This window comes from Cajanus cajan, chromosome 9, assembly GCF_000230855.2.
Source record: "Cajanus cajan strain Asha chromosome 9, NIPB_CcT2T_4, whole genome shotgun sequence".
Classification (NCBI taxonomy): domain Eukaryota; kingdom Viridiplantae; phylum Streptophyta; class Magnoliopsida; order Fabales; family Fabaceae; genus Cajanus; species Cajanus cajan.
The window spans coordinates 40248697-40262038 of record NC_138525.1 but is presented as its reverse complement, the minus strand read 5'-3'; the positions used below and the strand labels follow the sequence as shown (position 1 = coordinate 40262038).

General features: G+C 42.9%; 1 protein-coding gene across 1 annotated transcript; it reads right to left on the bottom strand.

Moving 5' to 3' along the window:
* Positions 1-2219: 2219 nt before the first annotated feature.
* On the bottom strand, positions 2220-6152 carry LOC145951720 (uncharacterized). The gene is made up of 2 exons (XM_083063622.1): positions 6054-6152; positions 2220-4094 (listed from the first exon to the last, which is right to left on the bottom strand). The coding sequence occupies exon 2, from the start codon at positions 4089-4091 to the stop codon at positions 2232-2234; it is 1860 nt and encodes a 619-aa protein (XP_082919748.1). The 5' UTR covers positions 4092-4094; positions 6054-6152; the 3' UTR covers positions 2220-2231.
* Between the last annotated feature and the right edge of the window lie 7190 nt (positions 6153-13342).

Genomic DNA, 13342 nt, shown 5'->3' with positions numbered 1-13342 from the left:
TTTTTCAAAAGTTTGTGTTTTAGAGGGGATTGTTTTATTTTTGAAAAAATGGATTTTGTAAGAATGGCTGGCCAATGGCAGGCTTATTGTGTTTAGGTTTGTTCGATTAAACATTTATGAAGTTAAGCACATCTTCGTTATTAATGATTGTGCTTTGACAACTTGGATAGCTTTTCTTGAGCTCCTTGTTGAATTCAATTGATGGTACCATCACGGATTTATTTTGTTCCCTTTTTTGACGGCCCTAACTTTTGCCTAAAACACCCATTTGTGATGTCTTAGCGGGCTTTTATTTTTGTTCATTATTTTGTAACCCTAATTTTTGCCTAGGTCACCCTTTTGTGGGATTCCTAGCGGGTCTTTTGCTCTTATTTTGCGCAGTCCCCTTTTGGGTTTCCTGCCGAGCTTATTATCTTTAGGATTTCTTTATCCATGATGGCATTTATTGATGCCAAGAAAAGGTGCCCCAAGCTGTCATGCACTCTTCCACATAAAAATGATGCGGGTTTATTGATTATTAAGACGATCTTAACCTCATTTATGTTCATTCAAACAGGGTTAAATAATGTGGTCTAGAACTTTATTGTAAGCAAGAAAAGAATCAATAAGAAATTAATGAAGAATGATTTTATTCTAATCATAATGGAAACATGTGCCCTATCGAGGCTCGGGGGTCGGGCTGTCCCCGAGGAGTGATCTCTAATAGTCACTGAGTCTATACATTCCTATCGGAAGGAGAAGGACACTTGATGACAACAGCTGGCCTCGACATTTGTGAACCAGCCTTCCTAAAGATCTGGCTTAAAGAACGTCGAGAAGGATTTTGATTCCTCTTCGTTCTTTGATCTTTAACAGGGTTGTATCCTAACCCTTGCTTCCTCGGATTGTCCTTGATAATAGGTAGCTCCGGGATTCCCTGGGAGTACTTGCCCAATCCTTGTCCTGGCAAGTATCCGTTCTTTGTGAGCATATGGGCTACCTTCTTCATTTCTCGGGGAAACGTTTCAACATTGGCAATTTCCAATGCTTGGAAGGCGGTTTCCAAAGCTTCCTCTGTTGCATCCACATAAGGTATGTTGGATGGCTTACTGATGAGTATGTCATCTTCAGCTTGCACGGTCACCAGTTTGTCACCCACGATGAATTTGACTTTTTGGTGGAGCGTAGAGGGTACAGCTTTCGCATCATGAATCCAAGGTCGGCCTAGGAGACAGCTGTATGCAGGAGTAATATCCATCACTTGGAATTCGACGTTGAAGATGGTGGGTCCAATTTGGATTGGAAGATTGACTTCTCCCACCACTTCTCTTTTAGAACCGTCGAAAGCTCGAACGATCATGTTGCTCGGGCGCATTTGGACTCCCTTGATTGCCACTTGATCAAGAGTTCTTTTGGGCATCACATTCAAGGAGGATCCGTTATCCACCAAGACTTTTGCGATGTGGTACTCCTTGCACTTTACAGAGATGTGCAAGGGCTTGTTGTGATTAGGTCCCTCGGCGGGGATTTCTTCATCGGTGAAAGTAAGGTGATCATTAGCCGTGATGTGGCTAACAATTCCCTCAAACTTGTCTTGGGAGATGGTATGCGACACATATGCCTCGTTCAAGACCTTCAACAGAGCTTGCCGATGCGGTTCGGAGCTTAGGATCAATGACAACAAAGTGATCTTTGCTGGTGTCTTGTGAAGTTGATCCACAATGGAGTACTCGCTTTGTTTGATGAATTTTAACAACTCATCAGTCTCCTCCTCGGATTCTCTATCTTCCTCGGTTTTCTCCTTTTCTTTTCCTTTATTCTTGGGAGCTTTATCGTGCAGATCTTCGGGAGTGTAGATCCTGCCACTCCTAGTCATGCCCCCAAGTCCAGCGATGTTGGAGATATCGCTGTCGGCAGAAGAGTGGATGTCGTATATCCACGGCACAGCCTTATTTGTTTTGTAGGGGAAAGGCCTCGGAGCGATGATCCTTAACGGTGTCGGACCTTCCCTTTCGTCTGTCTTGATTACCAACAACGGAGTCGCCGTGTGCTTGCTTGGTGCAGTTGTTGGTTTGCATTTAATGACCAATGGCGTGCGATCCATTCTGAACATACGCATCGATTATTTCTTTCTTTTTATTAACATTTATTATTAAATTACCGGGAGAGGTAAATGCAAATGAATGACTATGAAATGCAAAGGCAATAAATCTCAAAAATACTGTTTTATTCATTAAAGAAAGTGTACAACTTTATACAATGCTTTGAAGCAATTTTTTACAATAAGAGAAAAGCCGGTAAAAACCCACAGGCGGGTTCATGTTTCTTTGCCACTCATCTTCGGCTTCCTCGACGTGACGACCCATTGCTTTAATCTGTGTATGGACCGCTTGGCTCATATCGTCACTGATTTTCTGAGCCTCCTTCGCTTTCTGAGTATAGTAGTTGATCATGGCCTGTAGCTTATTAAGCTCGTCTTCGGCTCGATCCTTCTCCTCTCGGAGTCTAGCCATTTGTGCTAGTCCCTCCCTCTCCTTTTTGCGGAAATCGGAAAGGTTTGCGGCTTGTTGTTGAGCAACTTCCCGCCATTGTTGTGCATCGGATCGAGTCAAGAGCAGATCGTCTTGCATGTTCTTGATCAACTGTGCCTGCCTTACATGTTCGGCTTCAAGGTGTGCTATCTTTGCGTTGACTTCTTGGAGTTGACTACTCGGTTCGACCTTTGGCGTTTTGGATGCCCGAGTAGTCTCCTCGTTGAGGTTAGCACACTCATCCTTGAGCCGCTCTATCTCGTGGTCTTTCTTCTTGCATTGCCTTTGAAGACCATCAATAGTAAAACTGGATTCTTCATTTTTTTCTTCAAGAAATCTCATTTGAGCTTCCATACTTTCCAGCTTTTTGGTCAAGGCGTCGACTTGTTCTTGCATTAACCTCCTTGTGGTTGTGGTTGCGCAAGGGGTGGATGGTTGAGACACCCCTCTCTCGTTCCTCCATATCTCATAGTCGGTGGAGACGGATACCCGAGGCTTTCCAAGCTCTCGATCTCCCTCATAGATTGGTTTCTCCCATGCTCTAATGATAGCGTGCATGTCCCTCTGATGTTCGGAATCAAAGGAGAAACACAACCCTCCAAGCTCCTCTTTGGTAGGAACAATTTGAGTCCTCATGAGTTGCCTCATAGCCAATCTAGGTGAATAAGCTATGCAACCTCTGAGGCCCATTAATGGTATGCTTGGATAACTGCCGCATCTTGTCAATACATTGTTTGGACGGAACCAAGGACAAACCCACGTGAAGTGCTCAATACTCCACTGTTCCATCTCTTCCTTCCACTCGGAAGCATACCGACGGCGTACGGGGATCTTCGAAAAACTTCTCAAAGGATCGGGCAAAGTCCCCATATGACTAGAGGCATAAAAGTGTGTGATGCCCCACACATACAACAAGGAGGTACAACATCGGATAGTTTTCCCTTGCTTCTGTTGAGATAAGCTGACAGAAAGCAAGGTGTCGGCAAGAATGGCAGGCACGGGACTCTTCATATGTACGTCCCAAGCGAAGAAGGCGTCCATAGCAGCATGATCCACTGTGTTAGCGTGAAAGGGGAATAGGATCATCCCAAACACGGCTAACGCTAGAGTCTTGTTGAAAGCTAACCAATCTCCCTCATCAGCCAAAGAAGAAAGGTGGTTTTCAATCATAGCAAGCTTCCAACCCTTGATACTGCCATTCCCCACTAAAGCAGATAATCGTGGTGGTAGTTTGACTTGAGTGGCAACTCTCTCTACGGCCACATGATTTCCATGGAAAATATAGACCCCTGTTGATTTGGGCCATCGAAGCATGAGTTCGTACTCTTCGAGAGTAGGAACTAAGTCAAACTGGGGGAATTCAAAACAGTGCAGATCGAGACTCCAGAAATGGACCAAGGCTCTCAGAAAAGCTGGATCCACACAAATCTTCATCAAGTCAAGGACTCGTCCATAAGATTTTTCGAACTCCAAACGAGCCTCTCGTGGCATCAAGGTACAGAGGTGATCCAACCTCTCAGCACGGTATAATAGGAAGTCCACTTTCTTTAATGGCCTTTGCACCTCCCTAGACCTCTCCATAATCTACAATACAATGCATGATATGAGATGATGGCGATGAATATGCATGCATAGTGTTTTTTCAACTAAGCATTATCATGTTTTCGGGATATTCTTAAGATGATGCATGATATTGCTTGGTTTGGATAAATACGTATTTTTTCTTTTTGTATATTTTGGGTGAAAAGGGAAACTACCTATATGGATGCAATGGAGGCAGATGTTAACACCATGTACTAGAAAATCTTTATTTCTATTTATTTTTATTTTACTAGGGATGTTGTATGTTTAAAGAATGCAAATGTATGCTCATACAACGTCACATAAAAATGCACACACAATTCACTCATCCACGAACAGTCACGAGCGAATCACGAGGTAGGGGTCTCCTGCAGAAAAGTGCATATTCAAGGAGGATCTAACTGTTCTCACTTGGTCAAAGGCCCCCAAGGTGCCCCCATTATAGGGACCCAATTCCTCTCGTCGTAGGTCGATGGAAAGTTCCAACGCACCGTCGGACTCAAGTTCATGGTTATCACCTTGAGTGATGTTTTCCGACAACGGTCTACGGGCACCTATAGACCCATTCGACAACCGGCCGTACTAACATCCACTCCCTATGGTTAATCACTCATGCCCCCGGGTATAGAGGGAACTGTTGTGTGCAAAGGTTTGTGTGCAGTTTTTATCTCAAATATTTGCGGAATTTAAACATACAACAGTTATTTTAAAGCCATATAATAAATCATGTTATCATACAAGCAAGGGGTAATAAAGTAATTTTAACTATTATTTGTTAAAAATAATCTGTCACTAAATGGGACTGACTCTCGAGGCTTCCCCAGTGGAGTCGCCATCTGTCGCCACCGGCCCGAAACGGGGCGTTCGGCATTCGCGAAGGATGGTTGGACTCGTTTTTTTGTTTTAAAATGTGGATTGCTAGAAAGACTTATTCTCAAACTGAGACCTCGTCAAACGAGCAATTTTATTAAAAGGCTCACCAATCCATATTAATCCCAAGCGGGACCCTCCATGGATTAGTGGTTTTCGCAAAAGGAGGGTTCGTGGAGTCGCCACCAATGTTTTACTCAAAACATTGGAAAAAAGGATAAGGCAATTGATTTAAAAATCAACTTTGGCCACTACAACCAGAGTTGGGTAAGGGAGTCGGTTACGCGTGGGGAAGGTGTTAGCACCCCACGGCGCCCCTTTCGGGTTCCCTATGACAGATTATTTTTAAAATAATAGTATAAAATTACTAAATTACCCCTATTTATTCTAAGCAATTATAAATTGACTATCTACATGATGACAGTTTAAATGTGCACACAGAAAGCAGTAAAAGGAAGGATTGAAAGGAAACCTCTTGAAGCGTGCTTTTATATATTGCAAAGAACTGGGAAGCGTTTTGGCGTTCCCTCGCTCTACAAGCCCGCTCCTCGCTCTCCTAGAACAAAATTTTAACTAAGGGAATTGTCGCCACCGGCCCGAGGCGGGCTTTCGGCATTCGCGAAGGATGGTTGGACTCATTTATTTGTTTAAAAAATGTGGATTGCTAGAATGACTTATTCTCAAACTGAGACCTCGTCAAACGAGCAATTTTATTAAAAGGCTCACCAATCCATATTAATCCCAAACGGGACCCTCCATGGATTAGTGGTTTTCGCAAAAGGAGGGGTTCGTGGAGTCGCCACCAATGTTTTACTCAAAACATTGGAAAAAGGGATAAGGCAATTGATTTTATAAATCAACTTTGGCCATTACAACCAGAGTTGGGTAAGGGAGTCGGTTACGCGTGGGGAAGGTGTTAGCACCCCACAGCGCCCCTTTCGGGTTCCCTATGACAGATTATTTTCAAAAATAACAGTGTAAAATTACTAAATTACCCCTATTTATTATAAGCGATTATAAATTAACTATCTACATGATGACAGTTTAAATATGCACACAGAAAGCAGTAAAAGGAAGGATTTAAGAAGAAACCTCTTGAAGCGTGCTTTTATATATTGAGTAAAACTGGGAAGCTTTTTGGCGTTCCCTCGCTCTACAAGCTCGCTCGCTCCTTCCTAAAAACTTTTGACTATGGAAATCCGGAGGATTTCCCTTCGACTAGGTTCGAATCTCCAAGCTAAGTGCTCGGAATTCCAGAACTTCGTCGGATCGACTCCCAGAGAGATTTCTAGGGCAGAACACTGCTCAAAAACCCCAAAATACTCAAGGAGGGAGTCAAAACTGAGTGAAAAAGTGTGGAATGACGTCCAATTGACGTCATATTTATAGGGAATAGGCGCAATACGGCCTACAGGGGCAATACGGCCGTATTGAAATTTTTGAACTTCAATACGGTCGTATTGAAGTTCAATACGGTCGTATTGAAGTTCAGAAATTTCAATACGCCCGTATTGAGTTCGCTGCGGTTGTATTGAAGTGTCAATACGGTCGTACTGACTTCAGTACGGCCGTATTGAAGCTTCAATACGGCCGTATTAAGTTCAGTACGGCCGTATTGGGCTTTTTCCCTCCACTTCTTTATTTTGAGCTATTCTAAGACCTCTAGACCTACAGAGAACCCTCCTAGGGCCTTCGAGGAGTCCTTCTGGCTGATTATCCTTCAGTCTTCGAGAGTCTTCAAGCTTTATTTCCGACCCGGACAATTTTAGGGGTCTACAGCTGCCCCCCCTTTACTTAGTCGGACGGCCTTTTGGTGTATCGGCTGACAAGTAAAGGAGTTGACCCAATTGTCCGGGTATTGTGCCGACCTTCTGACTTGTAGCGTCTTCCGGTGGAAAAATGTTGAGTAGCCTCTCCAGGTGGGTGCATACCTCGGCGCTCCTGACATCCTCGGTAGCTGAGTTTACCTTCTCCAAGGTCAACTTCACTCGACGCCCGAGCCGGAAGTTGGATATCAACGCGCCTCTGATGACGCTGATGGTTGAGTACTGCCTCTCCAGGCTTAGCTTCACTCTTTGTTTGAGCCGGAAGCTAAGTACCCTTGTGACGACGGTAGCAGTGTGAGTTTCGCCTCTCCAGGCTTAGTCTCGCTCTTTGTTCGAGCCGGAAACCAAGCACCTTTGTGACGACGGTGAGCAGTGTGAGTTTTGCCTCTCCAGGCCTTGCTTTGCTTGTTGCCCAAGCTGGAAGCTGTAAGTACCGTCTCTCCAGGCTTAGCTTCACTCTTTGTTTGAGCCGGAAGCTAAGTACCCTTGTGACAACGGTAAGCGGTGAGTACCCCTTTTCCAGAGATAGCTTCGCTCATTGCCCGAGCCGGAAGCTGCATACCTCCGTGTTTGTGACGACGGGGTAGCGTGAATATCTCCTTTCCAGGGATTTGTGATGATTTTGTCTCCACAGTCCACGATGCTGCTTCGACGGTTGTTTTTTTGATTTTGTGCCACTAGGGGCTGGATAACGCAGGGATCCGTCTAGGGGATGTGCAGTTACTCATAGGTTCTTGTGTCCCAACTTGCATTGCATTGTTGGTACCCTTGAGGAATTTCTGACTCCTTGGGGTATAGACACAAAGATGCTCTTTCTGATGTGAGCGGTGCCTTATGATTGGCTGACGTCCTTTTGACGTAGGTGGAGTATCCCGGTTATCCTTATTCGGGTAATCTCTTTTTTGATTTTTGGATTTTGTTGCCTCTGTGTAGGCTGTTATCCGCTAGGGGATTTTGTCATTAGTTGTGATTGGCCTCTTCTGTTAGGCGTATCAGCTTGACGTTCAATGATTGGCTGAAAAGCCGAATTCCGCTTGGGGAATTGTTGTTGATTTTTCCGATTTTTCTCTTCTTTGAAGGAATGCCTCTGTGTAGGCTGTTACCCGCTGGGGGATTTTGTCGTTGATTTTGATTAGCCTCTTCTGTTAGGCGGATTTTCTCGATGTTCATTGCCTGGCTGATAGCCGAATTCCACTTGGGGAATAGTTTATTGATCTTTTGGATCTTTTCTTTTTGAAGAAGTGCCTCTGAGTAGGCGAATTATCTTGATGTTCGGTGTTCGGCTGAGTGCCAGATTCCGCTTGGGGAATAATTATTGATATTTTTTTATTTTCTTCTCCTTTTTGCAGGGATGCCTCTTGAGTAGGCGATTGGGGATTTGGGGATCTTATTGTATCCCAGAGTATTATTTAGGAAGCCTCTACAGGCTTAGCCTCACTCGACACTTGAGTTGGAGAGCTATCTTCACTGAGGAAGTTTAAGTCCTTTGACTTGGATATTCTGCTTGGGTGATCGTGCTTCCATTGGGAATGTCGTCGATCTTGCTTTGATAGCTCTTGCTGGGGATTTTGAGTCCAAGAGCGTGAGTTGAGGTTTCTCTGGGGAGTATTATTTCTGCGAGCCTCTCCAGGCTCAATTATTTTGAGAGTATTATTTCTGCAAGCCTCTCCAGGCTTTATTCTGAAAGATGTGAAATCTTTGTCTTTTTTTATCGACTTTTGACTTTTTCTGTATGTTTGCCTTTTTTGTCATTTTTTGGCTTTTTCTGTATTTTTGCCTTTTTTGTCATTTTTTGGCTTTTTCTGTATTTTCGCCTTTTTGTCATTTTTGGCTTTTTCTGTACAGAAAAAGTGCTAAAGAAATTAAATTCAGTTATTATGAGAGAGTATTATTTCGGCGAGCCTCTCCAGGCTCAGTTATTTTGTAGGAGTATTATTTCGGCAAGCCTCTCCAGGCTCAATTATTCTGAAGGAGTATTATTTCGGCAAGCCTCTCCAGGCTCAATTATTCTGAAGGAGTATTATTTCGACAAGCCTCTCCAGGCTCAATTATTCTGAAGGAGTATTATTTCGACAAGCCTCTCCAGGCTCAATTATTTTGTGGGAGTATTGTTTCGGCAAGCCTCTCCAGGCTCAATTATTCTGAGAGTATTCTTTCGGCAAGCCTCTCCAGGCTCAGTTATTCTGTATGACGCTGTTTATTTTCTGAATCTTTGCATTTTGTTTGCTGCTGTCATACACAAGCAATTTTTCTATTTTTCTATTTTTATGTGGTTGCCTCATGACGAGGTCTTTGAAAATTTCTTTATGGCCAATACGGCCGCATCCATTTCAGTATGCCCGTATTTGAATTGAAAATTTGTTCATAACCCTAATTTTGGTACGGGCATACTGAACATGATACGGGCGTATTGTTTTTCTGAAGTTTATATTTTTTTCAATAAACAGAGAATAAATGATCTTCCAGTACACCTATCATCTGTATGCATGTACGCAGTATGATGCACCTAATTCTATTTGATTCTTTTTTCAAAAGAATTAACCGATGCGTTTTTGGATTTTGCCATTCCTCTTAGACGGGCTGTGCGCTGCCGACTTCTATAACCGAGGAATGATGCGTATTATATTTGAGATTTGGTGTCATCAACCAAATGATCCTTCCCTTTCTTTAGAAGATGTGTCAACCCTCCTATTGACCACTATATCTCCATGTTTCCACTAGATTATTCAAAAATCGTTGGGACAAGAGAGAAAAGAAGGAAATGATATATTTTCAAAAGTTTGTGTTTTAGAGGGGATTATTTTATTTTTGAAAAATGGTTTTTGTAAGAATGGCTGGCCATGGTAGGCTTATGTGTTTAGGCTTGTTCGATTAAACACTTATGAGGTTAAGCACATCTTTGTTATTAATGATTGTGCTTTGACAACTTGGATAGCTTTTCTTGAGCCCCTTGTTGAATTCGATTGATGGTACCATCATGGATTTATCTTGTTTTTCTTTTTTGACGGCCCTAACTTTTGCCTAAAACACCCATTTGTGATGTCTTAGCGGGCTTTTGTTTTTGTTCATTATTTTGTAACCCTAATTTTTGCCTAGGTCACCCTTTTGTGGGATTCCTAGCGGGTCTTTTGCTCTTATTTTTGTGCAGCCCCCTTTTTGGGTTTCCTGCCGAGCTTTTTGTTTTTTTAGGATTTTTGTCCTGAATGGATTTCTTTTATCCATGACGGCACTTATTGAGGCCAAGAAAAGGTGCTCCAAGTTGACACACACACTTCCACATAAAAATGATGTGGGTTTATTATTATTAAGATGATTTTAACCTCATTCATGTTTATTCAAACAGGGTTAAAATAATGTGGTCTAGAATTTTATTGCAAGCGAGAAAAGAAGCAATAAAGAATTAATGAAGAATGATTTTATTATAATCGCAGCGGAAACATGTGCCCTATCGAGGCTCGGGGGTCGGGCTGTCCCCGAGGAGTGATCTCTAATAGTCACTGAGTCTATACATCCCTATCGGAAGGAGAAAAACATTTGACGACGACGACCGGCCTTGACGCTTGTGAACCGGCCTTCCTAAAGATCTGGCTTAAAGAACGTCGAGAAGGATCTTGATTCCTCTTCGTTCTTTGATCTTTGTTAGGGTTGTATCCTAACCCTTGTTTCCCCGGATTTATCCTTGATAATGGGTAGCTCCGGGATTCTTTGGGAGTCCTTGCCTAATCCTTGTCCTGGCAAGTATCCGTTCTTGATGAGCATGGAGGCTACCTTCTTCATTTCTCGGGGAAACGTTTCGACATTGGCGATTTCCAATGCTTGGAAGGCGGTTTCTAAAGCTTCCTCTGCTGCATCCACATAAAGTATGTTGGATGGCTTGCTGATGAGTATGTCATCTTTAGCTTGTTCGGTCACCAGTTTGTCACCCACTATGAACTTGACTTTCTGGTGGAGCGTAGAAGGAATAGCTTTCGCATCATGAATCCAAGGTCGGCCGAGGAGACAGCTGTATGCGGGAGTGATGTCCATCACTTGGAATTCGACGTTTGAAGATAGTGGGTCCAATTTGGATTGGAAGATTGATCTCTCCCACCACTTCTCTTTTAGATCCATCGAAGGCTCGAACGATCATGTTGCTCGGGCGCATTTGGATTCCCTTGATTGCCACTTGCTCGAGTGCTCTTTTTGGCATTACGTTCAAGGAAGATCCATTATCTACCAAGACTTTAGCGATGTGATACTCCTTGCACTTTATAGAGATGTGCAAGGGCTTGTTGTGGTTTGATCCCTCGGCGAGGATTTCTTCATCGATGAAGGTGAGGTGATCATTAGCCTTGATGTGACTAACAATCCCCTCAAACTTGTCTTGGGAGATAGTGTGCGACACATATGCCTCGTTCAAGACTTTCGACAGAGCTTGCCGATGCGGTTTGGAACTTAGGATCAACGACAACAGCGTAATCTTTGCTGGCGTCCTATGAAGTTGATCCTCGATGGAGTACTCGCTCTATCGGATATACTTTAACAGCTCGTCTGTCTCCTCCTCAGATTCTTTTTCCTCGGTTTTCTTTTCTTCTTTTTCTTTATTCTTGGGGGTTTTATCATGAAGATCTTTGGGAGTGTAGATACTGCCACTCCTAGTCATGCCCCCAAGTCCAGCGATGTTGGAGATATCGCTGTCGGCAGAAGAGTGGATGTCGTATATCCACGGCACAGCCTTATTTGATTCGTAGGGGAAAGGTCTTGGAGCGGTGATCCTTAATGGTGTCGGACCTTCCCCTTTATTCGTCTTGATTACCAACAACGGAGTTGATGTGCGCTTGCTTGGCGCGGTTGTTGGCTTACACTTGATGACGAACGGCGTGCGATCCATTTTTGAAAATACGCATCGATTTAATCCTTTCTTTTTATTTATGTTTATTACTGAGTTACTAGGAGGGATGTATGAAATGAATGATTCCTAGATCCCTCCATGATCTATATGCATGAGATGATGATGTTGAATATGCATGCATTGTGTTTATTGAACTAAGCATTATCATGTTTTTAGGATTTTCCTAAGATGATGCATGATATTGCTTGGTTTGGGTAAATACATATTTTTTTTTGAATATTTTGTATCTTTTTTTTGTATTTTTTGGGTGAAAAGGGAAACTACCTATATGAATGCAATGAAGGTAGATGTTAACACCATGTACTAGAAGATCCTTATTTCTATTTATTCTTATTTTAATAGAATAGGAATGTTGTTTGTTTAAAGAATGCAAATGTATGCTCATACAATGTCACATAACGAATGCACAAACAATTCACTCATCCACGAACAGTCACGAGCGAATCACGAGGTAGGGGTCTCCTGCAGAAAAGTGCATATTCAAGGAGGATCTAACTGTTCTCACTTGGTCAAAGGCCCCCAAGGTGCCCCCATTATAGGGACCCAATTCCTCTCGTCGTAGGTCGATGGAAAGTTCCAACGCACCGTCGGACTCAAGTTCATGGTTATCACCTTGAGTGATGCTTTTCGACAACGGTCTCATAGGCTCCTATAAACCCATCAACCGGCCGTACTAACATCCACTCCCTATGGATTACCACTCATGCCCCCGGGTATAGAGGGAACTGTTGTGTGCAAAGGTTTGTGTACAGTTTGTATTTCAAACAATTGCGGAATTTAAACATACAACAGTTATTTAAAGCCACATAATAAATCATGTTTTTATACAAGCAAAGGGGTAATAAAGTAATTTTAACTATTATTTGTTAAAAATAGTCTGTCACTAAATGGGACTGACTCTCGAAGCTTCCCCAGTGGAGTCGCCATCTGTCGCCACCGGCCCGAGGCGGGCTTTCGGCATTCGCGAAGGATGGTTGGACTCATTTATTTGTTTAAAAAATGTGGATTGCTAGAATGACTTATTCTCAAACTGAGACCTCGTCAAACGAGCAATTTTATTAAAAGGCTCACCAATCCATATTAATCCCAAACGGGACCCTCCATGGATTAGTGGTTTTCGCAAAAGGAGGGGTTCGTGGAGTCGCCACCAATGTTTTACTCAAAACATTGGAAAAAGGGATAAGGCAATTGATTTTATAAATCAACTTTGGCCATTACAACCAGAGTTGGGTAAGGGAGTCGGTTACGCGTGGGGAAGGTGTTAGCACCCCACAGCGCCCCTTTCGGGTTCCCTATGACAGATTATTTTCAAAAATAACAGTGTAAAATTACTAAATTACCCCTATTTATTATAAGCGATTATAAATTAACTATCTACATGATGACAGTTTAAATATGCACACAGAAAGCAGTAAAAGGAAGGATTTAAGAAGAAACCTCTTGAAGCGTGCTTTTATATATTGAGTAAAACTGGGAAGCTTTTTGGTGTTCCCTCGCTCTACAAGCTCGCTCGCTCCTTCCTAAAAACTTTTGACTATGGAAATCCGGAGGATTTCCCTTCGACTAGGTTCGAATCTCCAAGCTAAGTGCTCGGAATTCCAGAACTTCGTCGGATCGACTCCCAGAGAGATTTCTAGGGCAGAACACTGCTCAAAAACCCCAGA